This window comes from Castor canadensis, chromosome 4, assembly GCF_047511655.1.
Source record: "Castor canadensis chromosome 4, mCasCan1.hap1v2, whole genome shotgun sequence".
Lineage (NCBI taxonomy): Eukaryota > Metazoa > Chordata > Mammalia > Rodentia > Castoridae > Castor > Castor canadensis.
This window is the reverse complement of record NC_133389.1, coordinates 9,732,008-9,751,054: the sequence shown is the minus strand read 5'-3', so window position 1 is coordinate 9,751,054 and position 19,047 is coordinate 9,732,008. Positions and strand designations below refer to the sequence as shown.

At 33.6% G+C, this 19,047-nt stretch overlaps 1 protein-coding gene across 1 annotated transcript in view; it reads left to right on the top strand.

Annotated features, from left to right (window-relative positions):
- The window catches only part of Ccdc102b (coiled-coil domain containing 102B), a 49,034-nt gene that overhangs the window by 17,066 nt on the left and 12,921 nt on the right, over positions 1 to 19,047 (top strand). The window contains exons 4-8 of the mRNA XM_074069663.1: positions 6,572 to 6,688; positions 8,803 to 8,903; positions 10,794 to 11,022; positions 14,483 to 15,092; positions 17,359 to 17,570. Coding sequence (XP_073925764.1) covers positions 14,499 to 15,092; positions 17,359 to 17,570 — 806 coding nt within the window. The 5' untranslated portion in view covers positions 6,572 to 6,688; positions 8,803 to 8,903; positions 10,794 to 11,022; positions 14,483 to 14,498. The remainder of the gene's footprint in view (positions 1 to 6,571; positions 6,689 to 8,802; positions 8,904 to 10,793; positions 11,023 to 14,482; positions 15,093 to 17,358; positions 17,571 to 19,047) is intronic.

The following is a 19,047-nucleotide window of genomic DNA, read 5'->3' as shown; positions in this document are numbered from 1 at the left end:
AGATCAGGAGGATGATAGTCCAAAGCCAGCCTGGGCAAACAGTTTGCAAGACCCTATCTCAAAAAAAAACCATCACAAAGAAGGGCTGCTGGAGTAGCTTAGGTGTAGGTTCTGAGTTCAAGCCCCAGTACCGCAAAAAAAAAAATCTCCATAATAAACTGCACTGTTCAAGACCATTAATTGAGACTTGTTGAGTTTGTACTAAGTTTTGTCCCTTGAAGGAAAATGTCTCCTTTCAAGCAGAGCTGACCAGCATTTTTCTGAGGACTGGGAGCTACACTGATATAGTCCGTGCTGTCATGCTCTCCTTCCCATCTGTGACTGAATATTTTTTACTCTTTAATACTTTCCCCTCAGCCACTGAACAGGGGAACATGTCCTTTCTCCTGTTCTGCCCTTGAGGTCTGTTTGTACTTCCATGTGGGTACACATTACTCTGTCATGATGATATCCCGTTTGTCATGTCTATTTTCCTGCCTGATCTGGAGGCTTGTATACAGCTAAAACCCTGGATAGCTGTAAATGCAAAAGCAGTGTCTGGAAATTGGCTGCTTTCTGGTTATCTAAAGGTGACATCCAATGTTGATGGCTTCATGTAAAATTAAAGAATTGAACCACATATGACTCGATGAACTTTTTGAAAGTGTACAACCATGTAGCCATCATTCAGATCAAATAATAGAATCTTGTTAGCATTAGAGAAATCTCTTTCATGCCTTCTCCTTGGCACTACCACTGTGTCCAAAGGTAAATATTGTTCTGACTTCTACCATGAGCAGCTGTGCCTCCCTTCAGACTTATTATAAATGTCACCATGTAGAATGTATTATTTTATGCCAGATTTTTTAATTTAGCATTGTGTTTGTGATATTTATCCATTGATAGCAACAGCTTATCAATTTTTGTTACATGTTATTCTATTGCATGGCTATGGCAAAATGTATGGATCCTTTTTTAGTTCATAGACACGGATACATTCAATTTTGAGCAATTAGGAATAATGATAATTCATATGGGTGATAGTTTTCCATTGTGGTTTTAATTTGCATTTCCTTAGTAACTGCTGATATAAGTACATTCAACATGCTAATGACTGTGTGTATTGTCTTTTGCAAAATACTTTTTCAAGCCTGTAGCGTGTTATTTAAAAATAATTTTGTTAAACATTTTCTTGCCAACTTGTGTCTTTATGGCTTCTCAGTGTATAGATCTATGTGCACACATAGATGTGTATATATATAATATATATATAATTATATATATAATTAGCCATACACATGGCTAATAGTTTCTCTCATGCTATTGTTTGCATTTTATATCTAGCTTAAACAGTACAGTACAATTTCTAAATATTTTACTTGGAGGATTTTTTTTTTTTTTTTGGCAAATAGGCCCTCCTACTTGCCAGGCGGGTGCTCTTACTGCTCAAATCACTGCACCAGCTACTTCGTGCTTAATGTTTGGTACTATTGTAATATGTATGAATGGGTTTTCTTAGTTAGCATCTAGGATTTTTATTGCTTTTTGTCTTATTTGTTTAGGAGAGTGCTCTACTTGGGGACAATTACTTTTTATATGTAGTAAATGATGTAGCAATTAGTACCATACAGATATCTTGTTAACCTGATACTTCTCATTGAAAAGGGGAAATAATTCCCCATACCATCTTAAATAGGCTCTATGGAGATGTCTTTCTGTGTCTGAACTGTGCTCTCTTTCCTTAGACTGTCTGTCTCTCTTTGTGCCCATATCTTACTGTCTTAACTACTGTACCTTTGTATTGTCTATGTCTCTCCTAACTTGTTTCTGTTTAGAGATATTCTTGGTTTTTATGGTTCTTGATACTTCCAAATGGATGGATGTTAGATCCAATTTGTCAGTAGTTAATTTCTCGCCTGAAGCCATGAAAACTCAAAGAGGTGGAACGTTTTGAATCACTAAATGAAAAGATCTATCACGTGCAAACTAAACGCCTTCATTCTTTCAAGAATGAGGGGGAAATAAATCTATAAGGGTGAATGGTTGATGTATTTTCTATGTATGTGAATATAGAATATTGAAACCTGTCAAAGTCATTTTAAGAATGTAGGAGGGGAAGAGGGAGAATGATTGAGATGAACCAAACCAGGATACATTGTACACATATACGAAAATGTCCCAATGAACTTCCCAGTGTAACTATTATACACCAATAAAGTGTTAAAAAACAAACAAGATAAAAATAAAAAAGGAAGAACACAAGAAAAATTGTATACATATGATAGCATATCTTTCTCCTCATTGGTTTTATAATACATATATGCTTATTGAAGTAAGAATTTCTGGCTGTGGTGGTACATGCCTGTAATCCCAGTGCTCAGCTGGGAGGTTGAGGTAGGAGAATTGTGAGTTTCAGACTAGCCTGGGCTGTGTAGTGAGATCCTGTCTCAAAAAGAAAGAAAGAAAGAAAAAAAAGAATTATAAAACCATTCTACATTCAATAAAGTGATATTTCAGAATAGAGAATGTAAAAGGACCTAAACAGTAACACATTTTACACACTTCATTCTAAGTGTTGAAATGTTGGTTATGGTAGGGAGGTGATCACATTTGTGCTTTGGAAATTTTAATTTTCAGAGAACCAGTATGAAAATTGTACAATGTGATACTTTCCAAAACATCTGACAAGTGAACTAAAAAATGTTCAAGTAACAAACAGGAAAACAAAAAGAAAAAAATAGGAATGAGAAATGAAGAAAACAGACAAAAATAATAAAAAGACAAACTTCAGTTCCTTAAGTTCAACAATTTGCTGGGATGTAAAATGACCTAAATATACAAATTAGAAATCAGATATTTGTAAACTGGATAAAACAGATAAAATAAAACAAAGGGAAAACATGCAAAAGCTGTTTATTACTAACAAAAAATTTAATAAGAAACTAACTTCCTCAAATTATTAGTTAACCTTGTCATTTACACAAATAAAGTAATGGGAAATGAAAGCATGTAAAAGTACATGAGGCAAACATTAGTCTAAAAAGCTTAAGAGTCATGACATTAGCATCAGAGAAGTTACTTAAGAGCAACAAAACAAAGTAAAACAAAACAGAACTACAGATAGCAATTTCATTATGATAAAAGGATTAATAAACTGAATGGCAGAATAATCCCTAAATAAGTGCACTCCAAACAACATAGCCTCCAAACACATGAAGCTGAAGCTTATGCACCTGAGAAATGGAGTAAACAAATAAAAATTATAGTTAGGGACTTCAACAACTTTCTCAATAATGGCTTAACCTACTAGATAGAAAAACAGCAAGGATACAAAAATGTGAAAAAAATAAGCAACCAATAGGATATAATTATCATGTACATAGACCATAAAATTGTGGACTATACCTATTTTCTAGGGTCGTGTGCCATCTACCAAGATAGATCATATTGTATGCCAAGAATAACTTGCAGTGAGTTTAGAGTTGAAATTATGTTCTCTTACCATACTGGAATCAAACTAGCAATTAACAACAGAAATATCCCTAAAGAAGTGGAAATTAACCAACAGATGTCTAAGTGATCCACTGGCCATTGAGTTAATTGTCCAAAGAAAAGTAAACAAAATGAAATGAAATGAAAATATAGCATCTTAAATATCAAGGAGGCAGTGAAAGTAGTGCCAAAAAAGGAAATTTATGCATTAAATTATTACATTAGAAATAAGGAAGGCCTCTGAATAGTAACCTAAATTCTTACTTCAAGAAACTAGAAAAAAAGAAGAAAATAAACACAAAGAAAGATGGAAGAAAATAATAAAGGTAAGAGCAAAAATCCATGAAATACAAAACGAGAAAACCAAAGAACAAAGTTACTTCTTCAACTTCAATTATAAATGAGTAAGAGCCAACACTTAGGTTCTGACAAGTGTTAGTTTTGCTATTACATGAATTATTGCATAATGTAATCATGCAAACAACAGCAACTAAAGAAAACCCAGTAAAGTTGATTTAATAATCAAGAAATAAGTGGTTACTATTACCCAAAGATAAAAAGGTGGTTCATGTAAAGTTTCATTCCACACACTCTGTGAATGTGTGGAAGTCACACACACACACACACACACACACACACACACACACACACACACAGCCATACTGAGGTGATGACTACATAGTTCTAATGTGAAAGATTTAAGAATTAGAGCACACCATACCTTATCATCTTATCTGCCTTTGGGGCATCATTACTTTGCAAAATCCAAAATGTGGGCAGTCTTATCATTTATGATCCTTCTTGACTCTCACTGTATACTTCAAATCCACTATTTGTTGAATATTTTGTGTGTAAATATATTGAAATTTAAAATCTAATTAAAATAATTTAAGATGTATACTAATGGATTGTCATTTGAATGGTCATACACACATATGAACGCATTTTTTCCAATATTTATGTGTACTCAAACTATTCTGCATATATTATATATGAGTATAAAAAAGGAAACTATAACCTTGTTTTCCTCTAGATAGCTATACTCTAGATAAGATCATTCTCAAACATTCAAATCTTTTAAAATCTATAGGCATACCTGCTTAAAAAAATTAGGTAGGTAAATCAAGATGTGGTGGTTCATGCCTTTCATCCCAACAGGACTGTGAATTCAGTCATCCCAAGCTACATAGTGAGTTTCAGGTTAGATTGTTCTACACAGAGAAACCCTGCCTGTAAAAGCAAAACTAAATGGAACAAAACAAAAAGTAGATAGAAATACTCTACGACATTTTGTTGCTATCTTAATATTTATTTAAATTACTATTTAATATAAATTGGTAAAGCTATTTTCCTCCCTCTCTCTCCTCCCTCTCCCTCTCCCTCCCTCCCTCCCTTCCTTCTTTCCTTCTTTTGACATGGTTTCACTGTGTAGCCTAAGCTAGGCTGGAACTCACTATCCTCCTACCTCAGCCGTCTAAGTGCTGTGATTACTGTTGGGTACCATCACACCACCCCTGTTTTTTTTTTAGAAACAAAGAATTTTTAGGATGATACTAAAAATTTATCATTGAGAAGGGCATGGACTCAAGCATAAAAATGCCCTAATTTGTTTTCTTCTAGCTACCTATATAGAACTAGTTAAGGGCACAATTATTGGAAAAAATTGCTATGGTCTAAGTGCAAAAGAGTAAGTCAAATCATGGGAGAATAGTCTCTCTGGGCACAGATATACCTCTTTTTATTTTGATTTTACTGATTTCTCAGTTTTCCTAACTCTAGAATAAAAACAACAAACAAAAACCCCTCAATATGTAGCATCATGACTATTTAAAAAGCACTTAGTAAAGATTTATATTTTAATTGAATGATAAAAATATTTCAAGATAATAGGACACAAGATTCAATTTACACAATTTTACAGTGGAAATCTCATCTGCCTCTGGGATTGGTGAATTCTCTGTGTTACTTTTCAAATGTATTGTGTTACAGAAACCTATCACTGCTTGAGGGGAGATATCCAACATACACTGCAGCATATGAGTCCAAAGGGCTGAAGAAGTGAGTGTGGCAGTCAATGGCATATGCATTCTGTTGAGAGTCAGTTTTGGACATTCCCGTGTATAGGAATAAACAGCAGGAAAAATGAAGGAGCCCAGGAAGGAAGAGGGGAAGGAATAATCAGAAGACTGGTAAAAAAGAAAAGAGACAAGTTTGCCTAAAGAAAGAAGGAATTTTTAATTGTTTTGAATATTACTGAGGTCAAGTCAGGCAAGGATAAAAATGAAGTGAACATTGGATTTGGACTTCTTTATCATCTTGACAAATAAAATTTCCACGGAATGGAATGTACACACTTCCTGTTGGAGTGGGCTGGTAAGAGGGTGTGATCTGAGAATGTAGAAGTTGTGCAAATAAACAGCACACTGAATAAACTGACTCTTTTTCCCATGGGAGCAGAGAAATGAATCTTTAGTTGGTGGAGAAGGTTTATAATTTTGTAGTCCATTTGTATGCTACAGGACATGATCCTTAGAACCTTAGTGGAGAGGGAAAATTCATACAATGTTATTGAAAAACACCAATTTATTGATATTATATCCTTATTTTATACCCAGAGAAGCTTTTTCATATGGGTTAATCAAGTCATGAAGGTCATTCTAGCTAAAAGCTAGAATTTGAACTAGTGTCTGTGAAGTTTCAAGGGCTAATATCTTTTCTCTATTTTAGCTGTAAAAGGCTAAAAACTGAGGATAATCATGCTCACCCTTCATCCCCTAATATCCAGAAACTGGAATATGTCATCTAATAGAGTAAAAGAGATTTTTGCACATGGCTTTAAGTTAATCATTTTAAGATTAACCCCGTCATCTGGGTGGGCTGAGTCTGATCACAAAGGTCCTTAGAAGGGTAGGAAGAATGTGAGGAGGGGCACTCCACCCAAAGAAGCAGGAGACCTCTATAAGCTGAAAAGGCAGAGATGGGTTCATCTCTCAGAGATTAGTAAAACTATAGCCCTGCCTGTATTTTGATTTTAGCTCAACAAGATTTGTAGAATTCTGACCTTCAGAACTGTCAGATAATAAATTTGTGTTGTTTTCAGATATTTAATTTGTGGCAGTTTGCTATGGCAGAAACTGGAAACAGGACCTAACTTTACAATGTGAGTTAATTATTGGAGGGACGGTGTTTTGCTTCTACGTAAGTAGATCGTGTAATGGTAGGTGCCAACAGAAACATAGAACACATAAGTTAACTTGTATGGTGTTAAAACATTGCTTTACTCAACCATCGTAAAAGGGATGACAATTTTATGTGACTTCCTGGGGACATTTTAGAAAAGTTGCTTTTCTGACTTTCCTATTCTTAAACTCTAGTGGGTGCAGATAGGATCCTTAAAACTGGCCTCCATCTTTCCTAGATGCTCCCTATAGCATTTGGTGTGATTGAGGGGAGGTATTAAAGACCTTCTTTGATCTGATTTATATTTTCAAAGACTAATATTTACTCTCTGGCACTAATATGGTCGTCACTATTTATATAGGAAGGTAAATTCCAGATTATACATAAGAAAGTTAATAAATGATATCATACACACATATACATATGTACATGCACACATACATATACATTGCTTTAGTAAAAAGTAGATTGAGTATAGCAGAATATTTGAAAATATGCACAGGATAACACAAAAGTATCTAAATACACTATAAAATTTTGAGTTCCAATTTCATGTTTTTTCTCTTAGCTTTTTGATGTGGGATGCATTTTAGCCAGTTTGGATTAGTAATGCAAAGAATGTACTGTTGGGAAAAGGGGCATTAAGAATAAATTTTGTTTTGACAGAAAATTGAATTGCAGTCTTTGAACATCATTATTAAGCCTGAGAGAACCTTCCAGTCAGCTAATGGGGTAGTTTGGCAGCTATGTACATTGCATGAAGCAGGTGTGGGAAAATGTCGTTGAATCACACATGAAAGCATTCTCTTGCCCCTTGCAGATTGCAGAACGTCTGACTTAGCCTGTGCATTGCTGAAGTGGTAGTTGGGTACATGGCTCAGGAAGTATATAGGAAGTTTGGCATAGTTTGTAGTTTTGTTCACTGGACCCTTGAAATGCTCACATATATTGGAAAATGTTGATGAATTCAATATTTTAAAATATTTATTTTAACAAATAAATACCTTTTAAATTAAGAAAGACTGAAAAAAAGAAGCCCAGTCTTGGAAAGTATAAATACTCCCTTAACACCACATAGTTTTCCATAGAAATGTGCTCAAATTATTTCAGAGTGATCTGCTTCTCCATGTTTTAAATTAATAATTATAATTTCATGGTTTTTACTATCTGCTCTTATTTCAAGTTCTTTTTAACAGTTATATTGTCATCTTTGTTATTTAATCCGCATGAGGTCATACAAGATAATGTTTACAAAATGATGTAAATTCCAGAATTAGAATTGTCTGTTCAACTTTGGGAAGGAGAAGGATCTTTACATTGTTAGATCTCTACAGTATTACTTTCAATAAAACGTGCATTCTATCTGTTAGCCACTCTGAAATTGTGCTAAAGATATTCTTGTACAAAAATAAAATTTTGTAGGGCTCTGTAGTTCCACTATAGCTACTGTCAGTTTCATTTCTTGGCTTAAGTTCTTAAGGAATAGTTTGGCTTTTTATCTGGCACTATTAACTTGAATAAGATTGCATATGGAAATTGGGAGAGTTTGTGGTTTTTTCAATGAAACCTTGAAAGGAATATAAATATTCAAACGATGTTGATGAATTCAACAAATATTTGGTTTCCATACAAAAGAGTAATAAGTAGTATAGATTTTATATGTACTATATTAGAAGAAATATGGTGAGAAATTTCAGGAATACTTTAAGCCAAATCTTTCTTGAATTTATTTGGCACCTCAAGTTCTAAGAAATTCTAAATTGTCTGACCTTAAATTTTTACTTGGTGGGAAAAGCATTAAAAAGACTTTATGATGCTCAGCCTGCCAAAAACAGGAACATTATTTCTTCAAGTTCGTACAAATTATTCATAGGCACTTTATTAAATAGGTTGTAGATTTTGGATCCCCTTTCATTCCTTAATCCACATTCCAAAGAGGACAGATGGGTCACTTTATATCTCTGACCTATGAAGTTATAATTTTACTGCAAGTTTTTTTGGCTTCTTAATGCACAGAATATGGCAATAACATTATACTATGTGGAGAAATTATTCTGCAATAATTTATGGATATGTAATCATGTGCATTTCCAAGAAACATTGTCCTCAATATTTTTTTCTCATTTTTTTTACTGAAAACCTCCACTAAAGGAAACATCACATTGATTTCAAACATGACATGCCCAAGGGCAGGTTACACCAAGAGAGGTGGGAAGCAATGAAGAGACAATGAACAAAAGGCAGAGCTTAAGGTATGCCTTTAGGTCAGTTCTGCAAAATAAAGATAGCTTTCATCTGACAGGATCATGAAATTTCTAATTTTACTATAACTCTTGAACACAAATGTGTGTGTGTGTGTGTTAAACTCTATGTTTATTATTGCTTTATACAACAATGCTTTTGGATAGTAAAATCCAGACTTTTAATTAGCAGCTTCTCCAAATTTTGTTGCTCTCTCATTCCTCTTCCTCTTCCTCCCCTACTTCCTCCTCCTCCTCCTCCTTCTCCTCTTTTTCTTCTTCTTTGAGTCTTTTGAGATAGGATCTCACTATTTAGCTCAGACTGGCCTCAGACTCATGTAGCCAAGATTGGCATTGGATTCTTCATGATGCAGCCTCCCCCAAACTGGTATTGCATGCTTGGACCAACACACCTGGTTTATTTTATATTATGTAGTTTACCTATTTGCGCAACTATTTTCTGCCACTATATAATTCTAAAATCTTTCATTTGCAGCAACAACATAAACTGTAACTGTCCACATAATTTTCCACAGTGGAAAAAAATTTTAAGTATAACATTTAATCATAAACAAAACGAGCTACATTGAAATAATGTCTTATGGCAATTCACACCAGTGGTTTCACTTACCTATCACAAGCACAGCCTTCACATTAAGTATTCCATGTTCTCTACCAGTGCCACAAACACATTACTCTTCTCTTTGAATTTTTATTTTGTTGTAACTTTACAGAGGCATGGATTAACAATTAAAAATCATAGATGTTTAAGTTGTGCAGCTTGAGTATTTGACATATGAATGCATTGTGAAATATTCACAAACTTAGATAATTAACATCCATTGCCTCTTCACATGCATGCTTATGAAACTATTTAGGACTTGCCTGCTTAGTTAAGCTCAAGTGCACAGTGTTTTTATCTAGAGTCACATTGTTTTACATTAGGTCTCAGAATTTGCTTTTCATAACTGAAATCTTTATATCCTTTCACCAAATTTGTACATGTCCCCCTCCCTCCAGACCTTGTTAACTACCATTTTACTCTCAGTCTCAGAGCCCCACAATTTTACACTGTCCACGAAAACGAGATCATGCAGTGGTCTTCCTGGGTCTGGCATGTTTCACTTAGCACAATGTCCTTCAGGTCCACCATTTCCTTCCTTCCTTTCTTTATCTATCTAATCACCTATCTAGCCATTCATCTATCATATCTATCATCTCTCTATATATCATATCGATCATATCTATCTATCTAGCTATCATCTATAGACACAATGTGATATAAATAATTGGATAAATATAATGTTCTAAATATATAAATATATAAATTTCCTCTTTTTTTGATGGCTCTGGTGTTTCAACTCAGGGCTTCACACTTCCTAGGCATGCTTTCTTACTGCTTAAGCCACCCCACTAGCCCTTTATTACATTTTCTTAAGAACAAATTCTTTTCTTTTTATATCAGAGTATATGACCTCATTTCTACATAGCGGTTATTAATTTAACATTATATTTAGAATCTGGATTTTAATCTATTCTCTCACTGTTTATGGCTTTTGTAATCATTGTTGTGTATGCACTTATAGTCCTATGCTTCTTAAGAAGAACAAATCCAAGTAAGGTTTAATAGAATATGCTTCCTATATGTTAATGGAAAGAAATAACTACATATAATAAACAAATCTCTTTGGACCCTATTTTTATTCTTCCATCATAGTGTACCTTTTATCAAAAATGCTTTTCTTTCCATTTCACCTTGTTCTTCAGAATATAAATAAAATGTCACTTGAGTTAGAATTCAATAAGGAAATATAAGTGTTTTGGACCAAAATACAGTTGGTTCATTTTAAATACTTAGGTATGATTTGTGATTGCTTGTTTGTTGTTTATGGTTATTAACAGTGTCCTTAGGATGGCAGAAGCCATGTCTATGTGCTCACTATCACAGATTTCAACTGTGGATACTGCTGTCAGACACAGAATCTCTGAGAGACAGGGCAGTCAGATTCCAGGTCCCACTAGCTGCAAAGTGTAGGCTGCAACTTGGAGGAGAACCCAGGGAAGATGTGCACATGGAGAGAGGCAATTGTGCTCCTGATAACAACCAGACTGCACAAAGGAGAAGGTGCAGGTGAGGCTGTGCAAGGCGACAAACTGAAGGTGGTTGTAGCATGGGACCTGTAAATTGGAATGACAAGAAGAGGCTGGGACAGCCTCTGACCTTGCAGCTCCTTTAAGCTATGATGAAGAGAGTAAATGTACTCAAAGCACAGTGTCAGGATCAATAGATTAACTATTTTATGATTTAGTAAGAGATAACTTAAATAAAAATATTACAAATGAAGAGTACCAAATATGTTTCTGAAGTAATCAAAAAGTTTATCCTACTGTATTCAAAATAGATTCTAGTTTGGAGCTAATAGATTTTTGGTAAGTGGAAACAGTGGCTCCTTCCTTGATATAAAATATTTTCTACAAGAAATTCAGAGAATCTTTGAAAATCTCATTTTTCTTTATGCTCTCCTTGTTTCTTTTTTTTAGGGGGAGTAGGGCCAGTACTGGAGATTGAATTTGGTCCCGGAAACTTGCTTGGCAATTACTCTATCACTTGAGCCATGCTCTTAGTCCTTTTGCCTTTCACTTTGTTTTTAAGATAGGATCTTGCACTTTTGCCCAGGCCAGCCTCAAACTATGATTCTTCTACCTCCACCTCCTAAAGCTGGGTATACACATGTGTACCACCATACCCAGCTTGCTTTTGAGATGGGGTCTCACTAACTTTTGCTGAGGCTGGTCGTGAACCATGATACTCCTAACAATACTCCTACCTATGCCTCTTGTCTCCCTAATGTACACCTTTTCTCTTTCAAAGGAGAGAAAAAAACCTGAAAAAATTAAATGGGACAATAATCCAAGATAGCACACATACTGATGACTTCTGTGGTTCTGAGAGAAACTTTCACCTTACCTTGGAGACAGCCTGGACTAGCCAATCTACAGGCATTTTCCCATTTAGTAGTCAGAACTACTAAATGGTATTGAGTACGTGCTATTAAATAAAAATATTGAGTCAAAAGTAGTTTGTGGAATTTGTCCAAGATCATCTGTCTAAAACATGGCACAATCAGAACCAGAACTAATAAAGTCTGGAGTTCACTACTGTATACACTGAGCTCCTTTTTTTTTTTAGCAAGAAATATGTTTATTAATTTATATTACTTTGCAGATCCTTAATATTTTATTTGTTATGTCCTTCATAAAAATATTTGCAATATTCACAGTAGCCTCACTGTAGGAGCATTTTTACAATACAGAAATCAATACAAGAAGCCAAAATGAGTCAACAGCATTAAAATACTTTACATAAAAAGTTTTGAACTAGAATCACTGGCAAATGCTTTCATGGTTCCCTGAAATAAACCACTAAGGGTACAGACCTATGCATAGGGAAAATGAATACTTTAGTAAATACATTTGTGTACTAAATATCCACATTTCAAGCAAGTTATCTTTACTTGAGAAAACTCTTTAGAGTAGGAAATTCTATGCTAGTTCAAGGACTGAATGATTGATTAAACCTAACTCATTTTTATTTAGGCAGATGTGAAGAATACATAGTTAATTAGTAGGAAAGTCTCATTGTACCAGAATCCAATTATAGAGTCTTCAAAATACTAGTGAAATAAAAGTTAATGAGACATTGTAAAAACATTAGAATTTTATGATACTGATTCATTTTGAAAAATGGCAAGGATAAACTTAGGTTCAATATGCTTAATTAAATTCTATGTCTTTAGTTTGAAATTCCAACCAAAAGAAATATGTATATATATTTGGTATGTTTCTAATTAAGAGTTCCTTTTTTTAATTTTCTTTCTTTTCATTGATCTGAATTTAATAATGATCCAAGGTAGATGGTCAGTTGTATTACAATTGGCCTCTGAGTTAGAGTAAATGAAGTGAACAATTACCCCAATTCAGCAGTAATTCATATATGATTGAACATATACTAATATTATCAAAAATAAATGCAACCATGAGTCTCTTCTATTATAGGTGCTATACAAGGAATGAATTGGTTTGGCATCTCTACAGAACATTTGCTAAAAATATACCTTTTTCCTAAAACTAAAAGCTAATATTAATTTTAATATTATAATGTCTTTTAATTGTATAGTCCTAATGTTGTATAGTCTTTAAAAGTATTACAGAGTCTTTTCCCTAGTAAATAAAGGCTTATTTTGTGAGTTATTTGGTATAATGAAACCCATTCAGTTGACTAAATAGATGGGTAAAAAGGAGGTGGTAGTGGTTTATAATCTGTAGCTATACAAAAGGAAATGGAAAAAAGCAAGAGGGATTAATCCCATGCACATAAAACATCTAAGATTATTTACATCAGAAGACTGTACTTGAGAATAAGAATGGGCAGTCTTATGCAATGATGAAATTTGTTAATTTGAAAATTAACCTGCATGTTTTAAGCAATTATTTTCAGGAAAAGATTCTACTTGTTATGTTCTTAATATTGCTTATATAGCTAAATTGGATAACAAAATGGGTGTACATATTGACTAAAATGACATGCATTTACAAATTAATTTGTTTTGATATTTATATGGAAATTTAGTTTTAATTTCTTTACAAAGTTTTTTATGACTTAGATGCTGTTTAGTGTTATCTTTGCTACAAAGCATTCTCATATCTAGGAGAGAGAGAATCATAACTTTAGTGGTCTTACTCATAAACTTTTATTTTCAGGTTTATCAAAGTATTAAGCATACATGAAATGAATTCATCTATCAGTTTTCTACCGGTAACAGAAAACTCAACCACCATAGCTTAAATAAATATAGGTAATTCTTCACATATAGCAAAGAAATCTGAAGTATGCATTATAGATTTCAAGCATCCATTCAATCAATAAATAAGACTTCACCTTTGGCCCCATCTGTTCAGATGATACAAGAGGACTATTGTCCTTACTTCTCCTAGAGCCATGCCCTTGTCCAGGTGGGTGGAAAGCAGAGCAAAGAAGATTTCTCATCCTGATGTTCTCTTCTTCAGTAGACTTTGGTTCATATCACCAAAGCCCAGTATATGCCTGCCTTGAGACTAGTCAATAGTCCTTGAGATGGAGAGCAACATGGAAGACGTAGAGATGATACAGCATTTGGTGTCTCAACAGATTAAGCATTCTACCTCAACAAATTGGGGGGTTAGTTAGCATGGAAAAGAGAGATCCATTATGGAGACACTGGAAAACAAATATTACAATTTTTACTTTGTGATGGACTATATAATAAACACCTGAATGGAATCAGATTTCTTGAAATGAATATTCATGTCACAGACTACCTCCAATTGCATCATTATGTTTTATTTTATTTGGTAAAATTTAATGAGCAGTTTTTGTTTATTTGAAGATAATTACAGATGCCTAAATTCTTCTGTATATTAATTACATTAGAAAAGAAAATATGTACTATTAACAAGTTGCACTGTTTTCAAATTTTTCTTTCAAACTAGGTATTGTTTAATAATTACAAGGGAAACTCAAATGTGCAATGACATTCTCTGTCTTTCCTTAGGCATTAAAAGATAACTATGAATTTAGATTCCATTCATCAATTAATTGAGGAAACACAAATCTTCCAGATGCAGCAGTCATCAATCAAGGAGCACTGTGATATGTTAGCATGTGCCTCCTCCCCTGAGGACACCTGTAATGCCTGCTTGCCACCTTATGAGCTACAATCTCATGCTGCCCACACTTTCAGTGCTCCTTCCTTCACCACCAGCAAATGGGATACTTGTGAAGAGCTTCACCTGCGTGAACTTGAAGAAGTCAAGGCCAGAGCTGCTCAGATGGAAAAGACCATGCGGTGGTGGTCAGACTGCACTGCGAATTGGAGAGAGAAATGGAGTAAAGTTCGAGCTGAAAGGAACAGTGCCAGAGAGGAAGGAAGACAACTTAGAATAAAACTAGAGATGACAATGAAAGAATTGAGTGCCCTGAAAAAGAATCAGAATCTGTCACTACAAAAGAAGGCCACAGAAGTCAAAGTTGCCCAGGACCTGGAGATTCCTAGCTTTGTAGACATGTCCTATGACCACAGAGAACAATCTCAAATGTGTGAATCTGCCAGAAAATGTTTGGTGAAAAGACAAATCTCTGAAGAGAGGAACACAAATAGTAAGGTGAGAAAAAAATAATTGTATTCAGTCATGGAGATGAGGAAAAAGTGACAAACCCAAAAGTGACTGTCATAGTCTGAAATTTAACCTAGCAGTCTTGACAATTATTTATCAATGAACTCCATCTTAATCTGGGAAATACTCTTACTAACCCATAAAATATACTCTGGGGGAATTTTAGGAATGCATGTTTCTTATCATCATAATGTCAGCTTATATTATTGTTACACCTGTGCATGCAAATTAAAAACTAGCGTGCTCTAAAAACACACTAGTTAATATTTTGCAGGTTTATAATTCAATGTAAAGTTTTAAGTTTTCAAAATATATAAAATTAATTGAAGATATAACATACACTACATTGTAAATGAGAAATCTGAAAAGATTGCAGTAACACAATTATTTCTGCTTATTTGGCCTTCTAGGGTTTTGGTTTGTTTGGTTTTTTTTTTTCATTATTGTTGTGCAGGGAGTACGTTGTGACATTTACAAAAGTACTTATAATATATCATAGTTGAATTCACCTCCTCCATTATTCTCCTTTATTCCTTCTCCCCCAGTCCTAGAATAGTTTCAGCAGGTCTAATTTTTCCACTTACATACGTATGTACATTATATTTCCACCATATTCACCTTCCTATACCCTTTCCTTATACCCTTCCCCTCCCACTGATACCAACCTCCCAGACAGGACCTGTTTTGCCTTCCAGTTCTGTGTTTTTGTGAAAAACAAAATGATATTTTTGTTTAAGATAGATATACATGGTGTTTCATTGTGACATTTCCATGTATATATATGTATATGTATATATACATATGTGAATATATAGATAGATAGATAGAATAACCAGAATTAATTGGTTTGTCCTCTTTATATTTCTCCTTTCTACTTTAGTTACCTTCTTATGATGATTTCAACAGGTTTAAAAATTCTATAGTCATTCTTGTATAGGAAGTACATCAACCACTTAGGCTTTTTATTTAACTTCTAATCCAAACTGCTAGTACCTTTATGTACATCTTTGGGAATAGTATGTATCCTCAAAATGTAGTTATGATAATGTAAAAATCTGAACACCTTGATAGAGATGAGGAAGCATAACTGACACAGTGTACACCGAAACCACAAAATATTTCTTAATTATTATAAGTCATTAAACTCTATGTTTGAGAAAAGTAAGGATGTCTTACACATGTGTTATCCTTGGAATATCTTAAATTCTTGGCTTTTCATTTGGAAAATCTTTCTATAAGCATGTCAAGTAGAAATCACACGGAGTTGGTATTTGTTAACGTTGTTGTGGGGGGAATTAAGTAAAATTTGTGATTGTAGGGAAACAAGCATTGGCTGTTAAGGAAGCTTTAACCAGTTGTTTATTTTGAGCAGTTTTCTTTCTAACTCTGGGCCTAATAATAAGGACTTGTATAGTTATAGGTTATTTGAACCTAGGATTTTCCATGACCTTGCCTTTTACCTTACAAATAAGGTACATATCCTATTTTATTATTTTCCAAAATGGTACAGGTAGTCACAACATGAATTATGGAAAGAATAAATACATGAATAATACTAAATAACCTGGCATCCACATAATATTTAAAAAGTAGAACACTAAAAATGAAGTGTAATGGTCTGAACTGAAATTTGCTTTATATTATTTAAATCACATAAATCTGCAGATTTAAATTTATAGGCAGGTCTATAGCATGAATTTTTTGAAGTGTTATGATACAGAATTTTTTGGTGTGGTGTGATATTCTAATAATTCATGCCCATATTTATTAAAATATGGGTGGGTTTTATTTGAGATTTACTAGTTAAGTAAAACTCAGTACACACATTTATTAAAATATGCAAGACTTTCCTTGAAATTCTTTCTGTTCTGTCCTTCAAAAGTTCTTTCAAAATCACTTAGCTTGACTTCAAAACTCTCAGGTTCTTGTGACAATGTTAAAGGAGAATGCATCAACTTGTTAAAAAAAACTCTTTACAGGTATTTGAGTGTACACAGGGTTATTTTTAGCCTTGAATAGAAAAAAGAGGCAAACTAAAAGTTAAAGTAGAACTTTAAAGAAATTATGTTATTTGATGTTAGGACATAGAAAAATTTGCAGAATGCAATTTAGTCTAATCATATAATAAGCCTTAGGAAATGGAAAATATAGATGAAAGATTTGTCATCATTTTACTTACTTTTGAAAATAAGCTTTCTTCATAGGTTTTCCTGAGTGTTTTAAATATTCAACAACTTTTTTTTGCTTTTCCTAGGAAGAAGATGTGATTATTGATCCACTGAAATTAAATGAGATGATGAAACCCAATCCAGAGTTATTAAAGAATAGTGGTTCTAGAAACTTTGCAAGGACACCTGAGCTAGAGCTGCAAGCAATAAATCCACCTTTGGAGAATAAAGGAACTGAAATTTCAGCTTTGCCAGTGCACTTGGATGAGTGCCAAACAATCTTAAGGAAGGAAAGAGAGTAAGTACTCATCATTGTGTCCCTTAATCAAACCTGAAATTGGAACCTCTTAAAATTCTAAATATGACAAACATCATTTGATAACATATATTACCCATGTGTAAAGTTGTAAGTTTAAAAAATTGAGCTTGAAAAGTAATTTATAACTTGTTGGGTTTTTATGATTTGAAATTTTTTTTACCATAATCCTGTTCTCATCATCTCTGGTACATTAATGTTAGTTGTATTTGAATTCTTAAAGTAATGGTTAAAATATTCAATATATTCTCTAACTTTTACAACTTTATTGGACTTCTGAAATAAATAAAAATGAATAAGTATGTTAATATTGTTAACAGATAAATCACAGTTTGGTGAGATATTGATCACAGAAAATGATTTGTTACAAATTATCCATCACTGTTTAAAGGAAAGAATACTAAATTTGTGACTGACAATCATACTTAAGTGTGACTAAGATGAATATTCACCTTGGTTCTGATGCAGCTCTATAATACTGAGCTGATTTCTCTTTTGTAAAAATACAGGTAATGATATGAGGTTCCTATTATCTATTGCTATGTATCAGACTTTCCTAAACCTTGGTTCTTTAAGCAATAGTTACTGTCTTCCATTCATGAATGTCCTGTATGGCTTGGCACGGACAGCTCTTCTCTTACATGTGGCTTCTGTTGGCGTAGCTCAAAGCCTGGAGCTGAATGGGAGGCTGGGAGCTGGATGTCTTCCTCACTCACATACCTGGTGAATGATCTCACTTCTCATCTGGGTTTCTATTGGAACACTTGCAAGTGACTTGTCCTTGTGGTCTTCTGGCTTTAAACACAGAGTCATTATGGAATTTTAGTGACCTGCCCTCAAAAGTCAGAGAATATTCCTTGTCAGGTTTACTGGGGGAAGCAGACTCAGTTCTAGCAAGAGGGGCACTCTCAATGGAAGGAATGTCAGAATCATTTATGATAAGAGCGTGCAGAATGTGGTCATTATCTTTGCAAAATACACAATTCTTGTAAGGATCACACACAAATAATATATTGGAAAGAGGCTGGTAATATGAATTACTTGAATTTTTTGTTCCTTCATGGTCAGCTTAAAATTATTATCATACTGTAGAATATTTGGTACACTTTAAAATGTGTTTCAATCTTAAAGAAATTATTTTTCCATTCTCTTGTTTATGACACTTTAAATGGGCAGATCCAGAAAAATATGCAAGAAACACTGAATACATTCCATTGCATAAGTATTTGTATATAATATTATATGGGTTTCAATTTTCCTAGTTTAAATGGACTGAAGTAGTGAGATATGCATGTAAAACTTTTATGTGTGTTATAAGTTCTTTATCTCCACTTCTTGCACTTCAAATAGCATCATGATAGTATACATTTTGCTTATGAATTTAAATACAGGATCAATAAACTTTGAAAATCTCTCTGAAACACAATTATTATAATAGAAAATTAAGGATTTATAGAGC